Source organism: Rhinolophus sinicus, linkage group LG13 (assembly GCF_036562045.2).
Source record: "Rhinolophus sinicus isolate RSC01 linkage group LG13, ASM3656204v1, whole genome shotgun sequence".
NCBI classification, from domain to species: Eukaryota; Metazoa; Chordata; class Mammalia; order Chiroptera; family Rhinolophidae; genus Rhinolophus; species Rhinolophus sinicus.
Window position 1 is genome coordinate 47,615,226 of NC_133762.1, and position 17,459 is coordinate 47,632,684.

At 38.2% G+C, this 17,459-nt stretch overlaps 3 protein-coding genes across 5 annotated transcripts in view; 1 reads left to right on the forward strand and 2 right to left on the reverse strand.

The window, feature by feature from the left end:
- Positions 1 to 3: 3 nt before the first annotated feature.
- On the reverse strand, positions 4 to 367 carry LOC141568271 (uncharacterized). The gene has a single exon (XM_074317991.1). The coding sequence runs from the start codon at positions 365 to 367 to the stop codon at positions 215 to 217; it is 153 nt and encodes a 50-aa protein (XP_074174092.1). The 3' UTR covers positions 4 to 214.
- Positions 184 to 2,645, reverse strand: LOC141568270 (uncharacterized). The gene is made up of 2 exons (XM_074317990.1): positions 2,436 to 2,645; positions 184 to 406 (listed from the first exon to the last, which is right to left on the reverse strand). Exon 1 carries the CDS (start codon positions 2,643 to 2,645, stop codon positions 2,454 to 2,456), a length of 192 nt encoding a protein of 63 aa, XP_074174091.1. The 3' UTR covers positions 184 to 406; positions 2,436 to 2,453.
- An 11,221-nt stretch (positions 2,646 to 13,866) lies between these two features.
- SLX4IP (SLX4 interacting protein) overlaps positions 13,867 to 17,459 on the forward strand; it is a 193,930-nt gene continuing 190,337 nt past the window's right edge. For all 3 annotated transcript variants that reach the window (XM_074317988.1, XM_019734904.2, XM_074317989.1), the window contains exon 1: positions 13,867 to 14,147. The gene's annotated coding sequence lies outside the window, so the exon portion shown is untranslated. The remainder of the gene's footprint in view (positions 14,148 to 17,459) is intronic.

Sequence of the window (17,459 nt, forward strand, 5' to 3'; positions counted from 1 at the left end):
TGGTAATTTGTGAAGACAGCTTTTATTTAGTAAACCATAGTTTTCTATTTATTGTGTAATCATGGGTTTTAACATTTGAAAATGGTATTCTTCAAGTATGAAAGGCTGAATATGCAGCGCTCTGGCTATAAAGTTAAATAGCTCCATGTTTATGAAGTTAATCAGCATGTAAAGATTTAATGATATATTAGTAATTCCAAATATTTATTTTACTTCATTCTTCAATACTCTTTTGTTTGCTTCCAGACTGAGATTTTACAGATTGTTTTGCAGCCCTCTGTATAAAGTATGTTCCGAGATGAAGGCCTATGAAAGAAACCCCCGCTAGAAGAAGCCAGTTCTTTCTAATCCAGCTGGTGTTTTTCATTTCTTTCAATATCAAACTCAGATTCAAAGTCGCTTCTTCCTATAAAAAATAAAAATAAAACATTTTAGAGAAATAATTCCAAAACATTTTATAGACTGCAGTTTAATAATTTATTTGAATGCTCTTTTCATTCTTTAGAAAAAGAAACTACCAACTGGCACAAGCCCCCAGAAAATGAGAAATGTAAATCAACTTAGAATAACCATTCATTCCTTTATTCCTCAACGAGTTCCTGTGAAAAAAAGTGTGAATATTGCACAATAACACAGCTAGACAGCTTACAGCAGTTATTTGAATATGACATGCTTCTATAAGAGAAATACTACATTATAAAACTCATAAAATTTGGCCTGTGAGTCTTTAAAAAAGTCCCAGATGTCTTTATTCTGTTACATCAATATCTAATGTTACGTTTTTTCTATAATTTTGGTTTGCTTGGAAACTTGAGGTCTGAATAGAAGTGCATTTATATCAAATCCTGCTTGTAAATAATTATGAAAACAAGTTAACTGTTATTATTCCTACTGTGGAGACTCTCTAATATACAGCCTATGTCTAACTGTACAAGTCTGCATAACACATTGTATCAAAAAACAAACCATGTTTTAAATATTTAGCTAGAGTCAGAGCTAATTTTCTGTAGTTTTACCTTATCAATCAATGATTTTCAGTTTTGACATCCTACAACTAATCCTCTCCAATACAAAAACTAGAAAATGTGCTGGATAATAAAGAGAAAAATAGGATCTGATTTGCAGTTCGATCTCAGAGTCTAAATACCATAAAATGTCATTATATACCAAGTGCATTAACACTTGTACTAGTTTCCTTAACAAGGTTGTAAACAGCATGCCTTGAGGCATAAAATGTGGACACTTGTAATAATGTGTGGAAAGAATAAAAATCTCAGGTCATGGACCTTATCTATTGAGATCTGGTGCTTTGGAGGTGAGGGTTCAGCCAATTATTAGTTATTTTCAGGAATATGCTAACTATGCTAGCCATCTGGACAGTACTTAACGTAAATAAAACTAACTGAACTACCCAAACTACAGCACTACCTACAGTAGACTATGGCACAGTATGACGCAGACCAGAAAGATGATTTGAAGATGTGCGAAGAAGAGGTGAAGAGAACAAGAGAATGCTATGTGGAGTGTCCATTTGTTTACCACTCCTCACAATTTAGTTAAAGGGCTGTAACCATAGTAACTGAGTCTAAATAAAGTAAAGGAGATGATGACAAAGCCATAGTCATTGTTTTTTTATGGCATGAGGAGGAAACAAATCTCTTCAAGGTACTTAAATATTACCTCAATGGTTATTTTAGATTTAGCAAAATCTATGAAATACATTTCAATGAAACCTTGGTGAAGTGACTTCCATACGTGAATTTGCACACTACAAGACACACACACAAATCACAATAGAAACTATGATCAATCAAATGGTGTCTTTAGTAAAACATTTTTTCAACATATAATGGTGACCTGCACTGTAGAATTTCAGAATGAAGTTAGCACCTGCAACAGTGTTGTGGTGGTGACCACATCGTTTGGCTAATACCTCTATAAAATGAGAAAGAAAGAAATCATTGAAAGTGTTGGTGGCTCAAAAGTAACAAATTATTTTGAAGCTAAAACATTAGATACTAAGGAATGAATACAATTAGTTTTGTCTTGGAAAAAACAGAATAATAATAAAGAGAAGAATCTTTTGCAGGTGACAGACTTGTACGCTCTGGAATGGGTTTACGGCAAGGAGACAACTACTCCTTTGGACACGTTCATGATCATGGCGATGCTTCTAGTGAAAAGGGCAGGAGGACAAGTAACGGACTTCCTCTTTTCATCCAAATGAGTCTCAGGCAAGTGTCAAAGGTCTCTTTAGAACAAACTTTTCCTAGAAGCAACTGTAGAATAATATTTTGCCAGTGGCTAATAATATCAACAGGTAACTTACCAATGTAGGCTCCCCCCACCCCACCCCGAGTTCTATGCTGTTTTTAAAGATTATGTTTCCCATTGTTGGAACATACCATCCGGTTGACAATATTTAAACTGCTTACCTGAAGAATGCAAGCCTGCTATTTCCCTTGGATATGGTCCTTCTGAGGACTGGCAAGTGCCAGACTATCTGGCTCAGGAACGTTGTCCTTATTAGGTATTTGGAAAACAGGGCTGCTTTTGATTTTGTGCCACCCCAGGTGTATGAGCCCCACTAAGGGCACCATAACAATCAGAACTTTGTAGTCCCTCCAGAAGCTCTGAAAGCTCATAGCACTTCAGTCTCTGTGCACCTAAGAAAAGGTCAACAGTTAAGTGAGTAAACAAAAACAGAAACAAGTCCCTCAAAATTACATCTATAAACCACAAGTAGAATATCCCACTCTAATAAAAGCTATTAAACGTTTCTAGTTACAGTGTATTGCAATGTTAATTAACAAAAGGAGCCATGTTGTAGACCTAAAGAGATAGTGGGAAGTTAGGCCTGAGAACCTTATAAAGCAATACTAAACTTCTAGTTAACAATTGTAAAGGAGCACCATTACCTGCTGGGGAAGCTACATGAATCTTTGGAAACACTCATGGAAATAATTTTCTTTATATAATTGATTTTACTTTCTCTGAACCACAATGAAATTAGATTTCTTTTTTTAAAGTACGCTTAGTCACAATGTTTACAAAAGAATCAAATGGTAATCTTTAAATATGTAAAAAGAATTTAGACTCTACATTCTGACAGGATGTAGTGATGGTACCAACTGAGATTGGGACAGCCATGCATGGATTGCAATTGTAGAGAATTATGGCTTAGACTCTATGAATTGTGATGAATTAATGCCATTCCCACATTTATGTGCCGTACTACTGTATTTTAGAATGTTTACCCTTATTACTAAGAACTCTACCCTACAGGGCTTACAGTCAACCCAGTTTACATTAAGAAATTGGGGCTAATAACTTGCTTGGAGTTACATAGTATTGAAAACCGATTTTTATCCCTCACTATCTATGACTTGGAAAGCAAAAAGTGGGCCCAGGAAATTTATTTCTGATGATCTGTTGGGTTTGGGAACTTGAGTGTGGATAACCTCGAATGACTATATATTTTTTTTATTTAGAACACTCATTAGGCTTTAGTGATTAGCATATAGATTTGTGATGATATGAATGGACCCTCTAAGTTCCTTTCTGAACACACAAGGACAATAAGGGCTGTTCCATCATCTATGGGCTATATTAAGAATTAGGTTCAATTGCATGTATAAATCTCAGTATAATGAAATTTCTTATAGTAATTTTGTATGAATGACATTAGAAAAATATCTGAACACAATTTTTACTTATTTCTTCTCTTTTAAGTCAAGATTAAAATATAGTACTAATGGACCTGACCTGTGTTCTGTTGCATATATATATTAAAAATAAACAGAAAGCTTAGGAGTTGTGTCTATGTACATATATTATTCCCAGTACTAGAAATTTCTCTCCAAGGTCCAAATTCACATTTTATAAGGACTTTGTTGCTAAACTTAAAACTATTAGATGGACAAAAAACATGGCCTACTTTGGAACTGAAAGTATTTTATAGCCTTTTTCTTTTCTAAAGTGCTTTAGGATCCTTTACATTTTTTGCAATCTTTAGAGACTATACCTTTTACTGGCATGCTTATGTTCTATCTCCGAAGAGTCAATCACAAATAATTGTATCATGATTCAATTTCATTGAAGTCCACTATGCAAAAGCCATTGGAGCATTTGAGATTTAGGACACAATAAAATAATTGGGAGAGGCACTGGGTGATTTGGAGTAATGAGAAGTATTTTAAGCGTTACTTCCTAAGGAAAGAAGGGAGAGGGGCTGCACAAAAGTCAACTGGTTTGTGTTGACTGACATGTGGCATTATTGTTCACAAAATACCTTTAAGATTTAGAAGATATTATCACTCACATCTAGTCTCCTCAATACTTAAGGTGAACTTTAACATCTATGTCACTGTCAAGACGAGGTTATCAAATCACCGCACTTTTAATAGATGGCATTCCTACTACTCACAATTCACTTCTCCATGATCATTAACAAAACTCAGTATTTGTCAGCTTTCTCCTGAAGTATAAACTTTTAGGAAACAGCTTATAGAAAAGAGTCATTTGGATAAAAAGATATAATAATAAAGTTGGGATAACTCAATAACTAAAATTCAGAACAAATTAAACTACAGTCCGTAACAGCAATGTCTGGGAAAGTGTAATCTTCTCTCCATGTAAATCACAGTAACGTGATGTACTGTGAACATTCCTGAATAAGAGTCTCAGATTAGCTAATTCGTGTTAGCTCCTGACACTCAATGAATCTTGGGTCATTCATGGGTTAAAGACAAAGGAGGCACTCTACTTTATTTATATTGTATTTAACTCTTTATTATTCTTTTTCATTAGGATAACTTAAGGATCTATACATCTTTTTCCAGATTTAGGTTTAGTTAAAACTGGGAATTAGTATCTATTTTGGCTGAAAACTCATTATTTGCCAAATATAACTGAGGCCCAGTAACAGCGCTTCCTGATTAATGAATGATGTTGGACTGATTTAAGGATTAATTACTTTAATGTTTACTCAACACCTACATGCCCTCACTTCCTCGAGTTCTCCTTATCTCACATATTGATTTGGCTAACAGGGTGAGAGAGCAGGTAACTATTTTCTGACAATTATTCTGTTGTCCCTTGAGAGCCTTGGAAAATGATTAGCATCAGGATGATAGGGAGTTTTACTTTACAAAGTACTTTTAGAGTCTTCACATTTAACCCACATAAAAACACTGGTTATCACACCGTAACAGTTCCCCTCCACCAAGCAAGATGGAACTAGCACTCTTAAAATGGCATAATAACGTTAATTTATTTTGTTTCTTTCACTTAATAGCTTGCCAGCACATTACATATATTCTATGGCTTGAATAACTAACTTCCCAGGCCCAGATATATTAGACTTTACTAAATAAGGCTCATTGCTAGTTTTCAGAAAAAAGACAACAAAGGTTTGAAATTTGACATTTGATGTAGTAGTTAATGAGGTAATATGTTCCTCATTTTGTTCATATCCTCTTGTGGAGCTTTTAAATAAAATAAAATATATTGGGGAAACACAATTTTGATTTAATCGCTTTTTTGTTCTCAATTCTTCTGTGGGATTTTTTCAAAATGAAAATTAGCATCATTGCCTTTTTCTAACAAATATAATACAGGCTTCCTTTTTAAAGTTAGAAAATACAGAAATAAGGAAAAAAAGCTAAAACTATCTACAATCTTTTTGGTTTTAACAAAAATGTGATAATATACACGCTGTTTGTAATCTTCTCCCCCCCCAAATATAAATCTTCATTGTTAATTTTTATTAGCTGTACAGCTTTTGATTGTATGGAGATATCCTATTTTGATAGATCACCAGTTGATAGAAATTTGAGGGTTTTTTCAACGCTTTATTGCTAACTATGCTATGGTAATAAGTATTCTTGTAAACACTCGAGAGCCCAGGCTCTCAGCCTCCACGTGCTGCTTCTCAGGATAATATATAAAGAACTTAACAGATTTCTTAACAACTCATTTTTCAAATGAACTTGCAAGAAGGTTTTTAAAACTTTGACTTTTACTTTTATAGGTTCATGGGGCTGAGCAGCCAGAGATTGGGAGTTCCAGTTTGGGAATGGAAAATTTGGCTAAATAAAATTTATCTTGAGATGGCCCTTCCCTCAAAACAGTTGGCAAATCAGTCCAAGTGGTATGAAACTATTTTATGGACACCACAGAATCCTGAGTCTGAAACAAAAATTTCTCAGGAATGTGCTCAAAATGATCAGATTTGATGAGCAACAACAAGCTGGTCCCTAAAATAAGTCTGTGCTTGTTGTTCATTTATTTAGCTTTTGAAGTTTTCTTGGAGTAAAGGAGCAACTGAAAGGACAGCAAGAAAATATTTTTCCTATTCTTATCCTCTTTAGTGTAATTGCCACTGGCTTTTTCTTTCTTTCCTGAATCGTCTTTACACATACTTCTAAACAAACAAACAAACAAAAAGGTATGAGACTTTTACAAAGACGGGGAAACCAAGACAAATGAAACGAGATTAGTAAATTTTAGGTAAGTAAACAAGAAAGTAGATATTTATGGTTTCATTCATTGAAATGCCTTTTAAGTTTAGAAAATGTTTAGAGGCAATCTTCACAGATTATGCTTTCTCACTTTTCTTTCAAAAATATATACCTTGCACTATTCAAAAGGTTTCATATTTTTTGGTTTGTTTTCATAGAAATTTTATGAGACTGCTTTAGAAATGAGGAAACCTTAAATGACTGATTCCAAGATTGTTGTCAGTTAATTGTGGCACTCAACTTAGATTTTGGAGTCCAAAAACTTCGTGGCTAGAATTCTATTAAGAATTGGAGTCTGAAGTTTCGGCAAGAGGGTCAATCAGAATTTGCAGTGCATGATGATGGAGGAGAACATTCCAAGTACATGGTGCATATTTGTGAGGGTCACTGAGGTCAACTATCCAGTGCATCAAGCCTGGCATGTTCTTCTGATCCCTGTTTCAGGTATATAAGAGGTTAATTGTGGTCTTGTGACACTTTGTCCAAAAGGAGAGGGCAAAAGAATCTATTACCCTCCAAACACACATCAGGGCTCTACTAATAATTGGGATTAGCTGGACTAATTTTAGTTCAGTTTTCTTTAGCTTAGTTTTTTAGTACACAATGAATAGCAAGAGATTAATGAGTAGAACGTGGAGAAGCTTACTATATATCTCCACCTCATTAAAATATGGTCATCTTTTTGAGTACTATAAAGCTCAAGAAAGAAAAACACGGAGATAGGTGCTTGAGATCACAAATACTCTTTAAAGTTGAGACATTACTGTGTCTAGAATTTCCTCCCTCCCCTCCCCAATCTGTATTACAGAAATTACTATCTCTTCAATTTCTGCCACTAAAGACTCTGACAGGCTTACTGCAACTTGTTACATTCCAAGTTAAATGAAGTTTTCTTGGTAAGAACTGGGCTGTAAGGTGAAGGGTAAGAAGGCAATTAAGCCTCCCAGAAAATCCTAAACAGCTTGGCTCTAGCTACCAGATTACTCTTTCTATGTAGCATCACATCAAGTAAAACCAAGTGTTGCTATTGGCCATTACTAAATCAGGCTTACAACCTGGGCTCAGGAAATATTCTGAAAGTTGTTCTCACTTTGCTACTGGGCTTGCTGAGCGCCATCTGCTGGTCTTTTGGGCACAGTGTAGGGTAATTTTTTTTAATGTCTTCATTGTTGCTCTGCTTTAAAAATAGTAAGTTTTAAAAAGTTCCACCCAATGTAATTTAATCACGAAGAGAACATTGACATATTGTTAAACAATTAATTAAACCAGCTCTTGTGATGGTGATAATTGAAGTTACTCAATTGTATAAGGCCTTCTTTTACAGTGACAATGTTGACTGTAGGGATTTGTGAATTCTTCATTTCTGAATTCCAATCGACACTAAAAATAATTTTTATCTTCAATTTTTAACAGAGCAGTTCAAATGTTGGCATGTGTGTGTGTGTACACATTAGAAAGGACTACATATTGTCTTCATGCCTATTCAAATGACTAGCATGCTAAAAAGAACAAGTTTCCTTTTTTTTTTCCCCCCTAACTACATCACCTAAAATAACAGTTTTGCTGAACTTTTTGTCGTGTGAAAACACACACACCAAAAACATTATGGTCAACTCTTGATGAACTAAATGGATCATACCTGAATTCTAAAGTTTCCATAGAACAAAATCCTACCACCTTCCCCATCATTTCATTCAAGGTCAGTTTGACCTACACCCCGCTGACAGCACAGCCTAGTCAGAAGTGGGTCAGGAATAGTCACAGAGTATAGCGAAGGGCAACACAGTTATGTATAAGTATTTTATGATCTCTGCCAGTCCCCTCCTCCATTACTGTGAAATCAGTGTATTTACAAATAATATAGTGAAAGCATCACAAGTTTTATAGGGGAGCTTTACTAATAATAACTGGCAGTCCAAAATGTGAACAATAAGTGAGTGATTAGTGACTAACGAGGAAGATGACATTAGCTTATTGGCAAGCTGTGGCTTATCAGAGAGGTTGAAATTTATTCATAGAGTTTTTAGAGTTTATAATGTTTACAGAATTCTATGAGAATCTTTCTGTCCCCTTTCACTGTTTTTACACTTGGCTGCCACTCAGTGCTGGGCTTGGTGGGGAGGAGAGTTGGTATCATGCAGATAGCCAGACAGTTCCTGATTAAATGTGCAGTGGATTGGGCCCACAGCGGTACAGCAGTGACTTTATGTACCCCTGGTCAGCTCTGAGTCCCTAAAGGGCTGATTGCTATCTTCATTATTTTTGAGATTAGTATTTTACTCACCACCTTTGTTTCTGCAGAAAACTTACCCAGATAACCTATCGGCCAGAGGGAATTGTGGCTACAGGGTGTGAGTCCCTACGTGTAAAAACCTGTCTGTCTCAACTCTCATCTTAATCTTCTTCCTTGCTGTCTCACAGAAAGAACTTGTACTCCTGTTATAAGTCAGTCCCACTTTCTATCATATCTTCAGGATTTTAACTCCACCATCCCTTCTCTTCTACCTCTCATCACTCATAATGGGTCTTTCTCCTCTGCATAGCCTGACCATTTTCCTCTGTTGAAAAGAACCAAAGACAAATTCCTTAAAGCAACAGCCCATTACCAGTCTTCCTTCCAGCTACTACACAATCTGATTCCTTTCAAACAATGCGTCTTTTTCTTGAGTCACTTCCCACTTCCACCTTCAAACCCAAGAAATTTGCTTTCATTTTATTCCATGGAGACGGCTCTGTCCATAAAGATCAACCATCTCTCCCCTTACTTGGTATCTCTAAGCATTCTGAATGTGTTCTTGAAACTTTTTAAGTACTTGAGATTCTAGTCTGTTCCTTTTCATTCTTCTTTAGTAGCCCCTCAATTTCCATTCACTTATTTACCCTTATCAAAGATCTGTCCTTTGTCCTCCTCATGTTGTCTCCTGGTGGTCTCATTCACATCCAAAGCTTCTACTATAACACATCCACTAATGACTCGCACATTAGACTCACATATCCAACCTAGACTCCAGCTTAGACTCATATCCAACTGCTATTGTTCACCTTTACCTAACTGTGCCTACAAATAGTCTAAACTCATCTCATATGAGTATAAAAGCATCTCTTTTCGTCCTAAACTGCTGTTCCTTCTGTATTTCCTGTTTTGGTTAAAAAAAAAAAAAAAAAAGCATTACTATGTTTCCCGAAAAATAAGACCTAGCCGGACAATCAGCTCTAATACACCTTTTGGAGCAAAAATTACTGAAAGACCGGGTCTTATTGTACTGTAAGACCGGGTATTATATTATATTATATTAGACCCGGTCTTACTTTACTATATTTTACTTATTTTACTATATTAAGTTTTGCTCCAAAAGAAGCATTAGAGCTAATTGTCTGGTTAGATCTTATTTTTGGGGAAACAGGGTATCTACCAAGCCATTCAGTTCAGAAATCTGGATACAGTGGACCCTGCCCTTTTCCTGATTCTCAAGTCAATCACACACGTCCTGCCATTTGACATGGCATTTCTTTTATAAAATTTCTCCCCAGAGCCACAGTCCAGACCTTCATTACCTCACATGACCTCCTTGCTTCTAGTCCAGTGGTTCTCAAAGTGCCGTCCCCTTACCAGCAGCAGCAGCATCACCTGGGAACTTAACTAGAAATTCAAATTCTTGGGCTGCCCTTGATCTACTGAATCAGACACTCTTGGGTGGGGTTTAGTAACAAATCTGTGTTGTAGCAAATTCTCTAGGTAATTCTGAAGCTAAAGTTTGAGAACCACTATCCTCGTCTACTCACCTATCCTTTCCCGTACTCTTAACACAGCCATGTTGCACACAAACTCCCCTCCCCCATACACACACAAAAACCCCCAATAAATCTGGTCGTGTTTTTGCTTTGTTTGGAAGCCTTTGGTGACATTTTTGACTAGAAGGTAAAGTCTAAACTTCTCAGTACAGTATAAAAAGCCTATCAGGGTCTAGTTCCTGCCTACCAACTTCAGAAGGTAAACACAGCCAATCATTTCAGTACGAATGCACTGTTCTGTAGTGATTAAGGATATGATTTGTGGAATCCTACTGTCTGGGCTTTCAACCTCTACTTTACCACTTTACAACTGGAACTATGATGTTGGATGAGTTACTTAACCAAACTATGCCTCAATTCCATCATCTGTAAAATGAGAATCATGACTTCCCTATCATGAGGTTGTTGTGAAATTACCACAATACCTGGCACTTAGTCTGGACTCAGTGATTGTTAACTATTATTATTTTGATTATTTTGAAAGGAAGCCCACATTCTTGGGCAGTTTCAGCTAGACTAGATGTCAATAAAAATACCCAGACTCTCAAGAGAGAGGTTCTGAGGTCTTTGATCAGAGTAAGACCGGGTATTATATTATATTATATAAGACCTAGTCTTATTTTACTATATTTTACTATATTAAGTTTTGCTCCAAAAGAAGCATCAGAGCTGATTGTCTGGATAGGTCATATGTATATGTGTGTGGGTAGATTAAGTCTTTACCAAGTTGACCAGTTTTGCAAAACTCTACTTCTCATCTTCTCCTCTAGCTTCCTATGAATTAGTCTCAATGCATTTTTACTTAACTCCATCTTTAGTTACAGCAGGGAGTCAATGTTTATAAAAATTGGCAACTGCCTCCCATAATAGAAGGCGGCAGTGACTTGTTTTCTTTGCTATACGTTCAGTGCATAGCAGAAAGTGGAGAGTCTTGCTTCCTTTGTCCTACAGAGTGGCTCCTTCTTTTGCTTTGGCTGTTCAGATGTTACGTTTCTCTGAGCACCAATCTAAAGTTTTTCTTCTCCCACACCCATTAATCTCTAGCACATCTGTGATGTGCCACCCTGATACCCCTTAAGAATGAAAGACATTTCCCAGATCCTGGGAGTGCTTCCATCACCCTCAGTGGTCAGTCCCCTTCCAAGATTTACTAGGTTGAAGAAAACTGAAGTTATGCCCTTTTCCCAGGGCAATGGACATCCAATCAATGCAGGGGTATACAGGCTTGGGACAACTTTGAAAGGACAACCCAGCACCAGAGTCCCCTTCAGACTGGTGGAGGACTTCCTTGAGACTGCACTGAAGCTCAACTTTTTCTACCCACCCAGCCCTACTACCTTTCTTCCTTGGTAATGATCCAAAAGTCTTCTCTAATAAATGCCCTGCCCTCAAATCTCCTCAGCGCCTGCTTCCTAGGTAACCCAACCCAGGAGAATCTGGAAATATCTTGTTCATTTATCAATGTACTTGTTTATTATTTATTTTCCCATCTCTAAAAGACAAGCTCCATGTAGTCAGGGACCATGCCTGCCTTGGTCACTGCTGTAATTGCTAACTCAGCATAGATGCCAGGGGGTGCCAAAAAATGTATACACATTTTAGGAGATGTTATCTATGCTCAAGCGGTAGTTCGCAGTAACCAGAAGTATCTGGACCCTGATGGGAACCACTTTGAACACCTCTTGTAACTGCACAAGTCAAACGTGACTGGTATTCATCTTTTGGTATTATATTGAGTATTACAATTAATAGTTTTTCGTTTCTTAAAATGTATATACATTTTTTTGGCACTCTCTGTATATATTAGTATTTATATATAGTTAGTATATATAAATTACATTATATATATGTAGCATAGATAAATTGACGATGTTAATCAATGAAACTGCCAGTATTGAGAGCCTCTGAAACAGCAACAGGATTTTGGGCACGGTCCCCTTTAGGAGGAAGATGAAACTGACCTCAGAAGGTCTCCACCTCAAAAGGATTTTAATTCCCACAACCTCAAAAGCGCTGTGAATCCAGCTCCCGCTTTCAGAGTTGGCACTACCATGTTCGCCGTACAGCAGTTTTAACAACCAGTTCCATGGCAGAGGGTGGACCCCACTTCCCAGATAGACACAGGCACACAATGCTGTCCCAGCGAATGACGAGTGACCAACGAGTCACAAGTTCCAGCTGGAAGGTGGCAGCGCAGGTGCAATCGGTGCTGTCACTGGAACACCTTTGCTGTCTGCTTCACCGTGTGGCCGTGCAGATGGCAGTGAGAAGGCGCTACACCTGGAACCCTACCCACAATACTGGGACACGCCCTCGCCATAAACATTCCTATCATTGGCAAGTATTTACAGCCTGTAGCTATTATAAAGTTAGGTCTTTAGCTTTCTAAGGAGCCAGCCTCCTCCTTATCCCCGCCCCCAAATATCCTTCAGAGAGGACCTCGGTGACCTTTCTGAGAGGGGGAGGAGGCACACACAAGCCCCTCGTCCCTCTCTTCGGCCGGGTAGGAAGCTGGCTTTTCCACCTGAGGTTCCAGAACTCTCACCTGCGTACCAGCCGCTGCGCCTCCCTAGGCCGCCACCACCAGCAGGCCGTAGAGGCCGCCTGAACTTCACGCAGCAACCGCCACAGATACTGACAACCCGCGCCCCGCGCTTGGAGATGGAGCATGCGCAGCTCTGCGATTGGCGTGGATCCGCTCTCCGGGTTTTAGTGACGTTCTCGGCCCTGACAGCAGTGGCAGAGACCGGAAAATATCGGGGCGGAGTTTATTCAGCGTCGATCTCAGCAAATTGTTGAAATTTAAATAACACATCAAATGGATTTATTAGGGCACAGTATCTTCCTTATGGCACTTATTGAATGAATGAAAAAGTAGTTAACCGTTCTCCGCGGCTCCCAGGCCTCCCAGATTCGACCAATCACGAAGCGCCGGATTCTGTCGTTCAGCGCCAATTCCTCGCCTTCTTTTACGGCTGCTTTGAAAACCAGGAGAAAAGGAATCATTCACTATTTCTCTGGATCGGGTTGGAAAGCGGGCATGCGCAGTGCGAGCTGTTCGTTTGCTGTTTTTGCCGTCAGTTCTTCGAAAGGGGGTTTTCGGGAAGGTCGCCAAGTCCTGCTGTTTTTAGTTAAACGACAAAACTTTTAGTCTCCGGTATCATTCAAAAGAAGTATTGAGGAAATTATGTTTATGGCTATTTTAAAGTTCATCCGGCATTGTGAAAGCCACCTTTACTTTCAAACTTGTCTATTTTATCATGTTTCCCCATCGAAGATTTGGAAGAATGTTTCAATCCGTGTGCCAGTAGCTTTCCGGTGTGAAGAAGCACTCTGTACCACAGACACGCTGCGTTTTATTTTTCTCTCAATCACCTCCGCTGTCAAGCACTGGGTAACCCTGATGCATCAACTGCCAATCATATTCACTGCGTTCACAGGCTCCAAACCAGCCTTTGCCGCCAGTTTTGTTTTGATCTCAAAAGCCGCGAGATCACGGACGGAGCCATTTTTCTTTTGGGCGGATCCCTGCGTCATCCAGGACCCTCGACTAACGTTTCGCCGCCATCTTAAGTGCTGGCTGTGGCTTCAGGCCGATAACTAGGCTGACTAGGTCATCTTGGGTGTGGGCTGCGGCAACGTTCCCCGGCGCGTGGGGAGACCCCGGGAAGGTGCGCGTAAGCTCCAAGCACGAATCTTCAAAGCTTCTGAAGGTTGGCTTGAGAGCCGGCCCTTTTTAGTCTGAGTTTCCACAACCACGTGCTACTTCACGAGTGACCCTGGACAGTAACCAAACAAATAAAAGCCCGAACCCAAACCCTCCCACCGCCGTAGGTAAGAACATGGAATTCCTGACAACCTAAGATGTTCCTTCACTTAAACTGCACTGTTTGCTCATCCCTCGTATGTTTTTTTTTCTTTCTTTGATATTTGAGCCTTTTCTGAATTCTCACTGTGCTTCTACCTCTCTTCATTGTTTTCAAAGAGCTGGAAAATTGTTAAACATAAAGGCGCGGGAAGTCTAGGTTTTAAAATTTGAAGTACCGGTTTGGAAATACATTTTAAGGCCAGTGGAGTACAATTAGTGGGTCAGTTATTTGTATCAAACATCCACATGTAGAAAGACAGCCCCCTTCCCAGACGTTTTTGTGTTGTAACAAATACAGGTTGTGTTTGTATACGCTTCTCATTCATTCATTTATTCAGTACATTTATTGAGTTCCTAATGTGTACTAGGCCATAAGGATGCGGTAGTAAATTTGAAAACAAAAACAAAACAAAAAAAACACTCTCATGGAGTTTACATTCTAACCATCACCTTGATTAGGTTGGGACAAGTAATAAGCAGTACAGGCGTACCTCGGATACAGTGTGGGTTCTGTTCCAGACCACCACAAAAAAGTGAGTCTCTCAATAAAGCCGGTAGTAGTTTTTTTGCTGGTGGAGACTGACGCCTTCCATTTGTTAAAAAAAAAAAAAAAAAAAAAAATAGAAACAGAAAACAGCAACGCAACACTTGTGAAGTGTAATAAAACGAGGTATGCCTGTATTCTCTGGTTCTTAGCACTGCTACACTATAAAGTATTAAAGCATCTGCTTGCTCCTTCCCCCAACCCTCCTCCCCTGCCATTTTTTTTCTCCTGTACTAGGAATAATCATATTGGCACTTACTACTCGGATCTTAGACATAACCATATTTGTAGGCCAGTTGGCCGATTTTAAAACCAATACTCAAATGTGTGGGTCCTGCTCCTCAAAGTGTGGTCTACTGAGCAGCAGCAGCACCTGGGAGCTTGTTAGAACCTCCTCAGACCCCATCCCAACTGAATCAGAATCTTCCCTAAGAAGCGCACCTTAAGGTGCAAGGAGCATTCATTCAGGGCACCGACTGAAAATAAAGATGGTCTATTTTCAATCTGTACTTCTTAAACAGTTCACAATATAGTCAGTTTATTCCATGTGTTTAGATGCAGTGCACATATGGCATGTTTTTCTGTGCTTTTAGCCCATCAACTTGATGTCAGGATGCCAATTCATTCTAAAAAGTTAAAGAGAATTTGTCAGTCTGGTATATTATGTAATTTCTCTTACAACAACACCTGTGTGCATATATTTCCTGTGTGCATATTTTTACTTTTAGTTTCTTAAATGTTTTTTTTTTTTAATTAAATTTATTGCGGTGACAATTGTTAGTAAAATTACATAGATTTCAGGTGTACAATTCTGTATTACATCATCTATAAATCCCATTGTATGTTCATCACCCAGAGTCAGTTCTTCCATCACCATATATTCGATCCCCCTTACCCTCACCTCCCCCCCCACCCCCCTTACCCTCTGGCAACCACTAAACTATTGTCCGTGTCTATGAGTTTCTGTTTCTCATTTGTTTGTCTTGTTCTTTTGTTGTTTTTGGTTTATATACCACATATCAGTGAAATCACATGGTTCTCTGCTTTTTCTGTCTGACTTGTTTCGCTCAGCATTACTCTCTCAAGATCCATCCATGTTGTCACAAATGTTCCTATATCATCTTTTCTCACTGAATAGTATTCCATTGTGTATATGTACCACAACTTCTTTATCCATTCATCTATCGAAGGACATTTTGGTTGTTTCCATGTCTTGGCCACCGTAAACAAAGCTGCAATGAACATTGGAGCACACGTGTCTTTATCTCTAAATGTTTTCAGATTTTTTGGGTAGATACCCAGGAGAGGGATTGCTGGGTCATATGGCAATTCTATTCGTAATTTTTTGAGGAACCTCCACACTGCCTTCCATAACGGCTGCACCAGTCTGCATTCCCACCAACAGTGTATGAGGGTTCCTTTTTCTCCACAACCTCTCCAACATTTGTTACTATTTGTCTTGTTGATGATAGCCATTCTGACTGGGGTGAGGTGATATCTCATTGTGGTTTTGATTTGCATTTCTCTGATGATTAGTGATGTTGAGCATTTTTTCATATGTCTATTTGCCATTTGTATGTCCTCTTTGGAGAAATGTCTCTTCAAGTCCTCTGCCCATTTTTCAATTGGGTTGTTTGTTTTTTTGTTGTTGAGTTGCATGAGTTCCTTGTATATTCTGGATACTAGCCCTTATCGGAGGCACTGTGCAAAAATCTTCTCCCATTCAGTTGGTGGCCTCTTTATTTTGTCAATGGTTTCTTTTGCTGTGCAGAAGCTTTTAAGTTTCATATAGTCCCATTCGTTTATTTTAGCTTTTACTTCCATTGCCTTTGGAGTCAAGTTCATAAAATGCTCTTTGAACCCAAGGTCCATAAGTTTAGTACCTATGTTTTCTTCTATGCAGTTTATTGTGTCAGGTCTTATGCTTAAGTCTTTGATCCATTTTGAATTAACTTTGGTACATGGTGACAAATAGCAGTCCAGTTTCATTCTTTTGCACGTGGCTATCCAATTCTCCCAGCACCATTTATTGAAGAGGCTGTCTTTGCTCCATTGTATGTATTATGCTTCTTTGTCAAAAATTATCTGTCCATATTTATGTGGTTTTATTTCTGGGTTCTCAATTCTATTCCATTGGTCTATGTGTCTGTTTTTCTGCCAATACCATGCTGTTTTGATTATTGTGGCCCTGTAGTACAGGCCAAAGTCAGGAAGTGTGATACCTCCATTATAGTTCTTTTTCTTAAGATTGCTTTGGCTATTCGGGGTCTTTTGTGGTTCCAAACAAATCTGATGATTTTTGTTCTATTTCTTTAAAATATGCCATTGGGATTTTGATGGGGATTGCATTGAATCTGTATATTGCTTTGGGTAATATGGCCATTTTAACTATGTTGATTCTTCCAATCCATGAGCACGGAATGTCTTTCCATTTCTTTGTGTCTTCTTCAATTTCTTTCAAAAATGTCTTATAGTTTTCAGCATATAGGTCTTTCACATCCTTGGTTAAGTTTATTCCTAGGTATTTTATTCTTTTTGCTGCAATTGCAAAAGGAATTTTTTTTTCTTTTTCTGAGATTTCATTGTTGGTATATAGGAAGGCAATGGACTTTTGTGCGTTTATTTTGTAGCCAGCAACTTTACTGCATTCGTTGATTGTTTCTAATAGCTTTTTGGTGGAGTCTTTAGGGTTTTCTATATATAGCATCATGTCATCTGCAAAGAGTGATAATTT

Coding starts and splice junctions, on each gene's coding strand:
- LOC141568270 (XM_074317990.1), bottom strand. CDS start 2,645: ATGAGCTTTCAGAGCTTCTGGAGGGACTACAAAGTTCTGATTGTTATG.
- LOC141568271 (XM_074317991.1), bottom strand. CDS start 367: ATGAAAAACACCAGCTGGATTAGAAAGAACTGGCTTCTTCTAGCGGGG.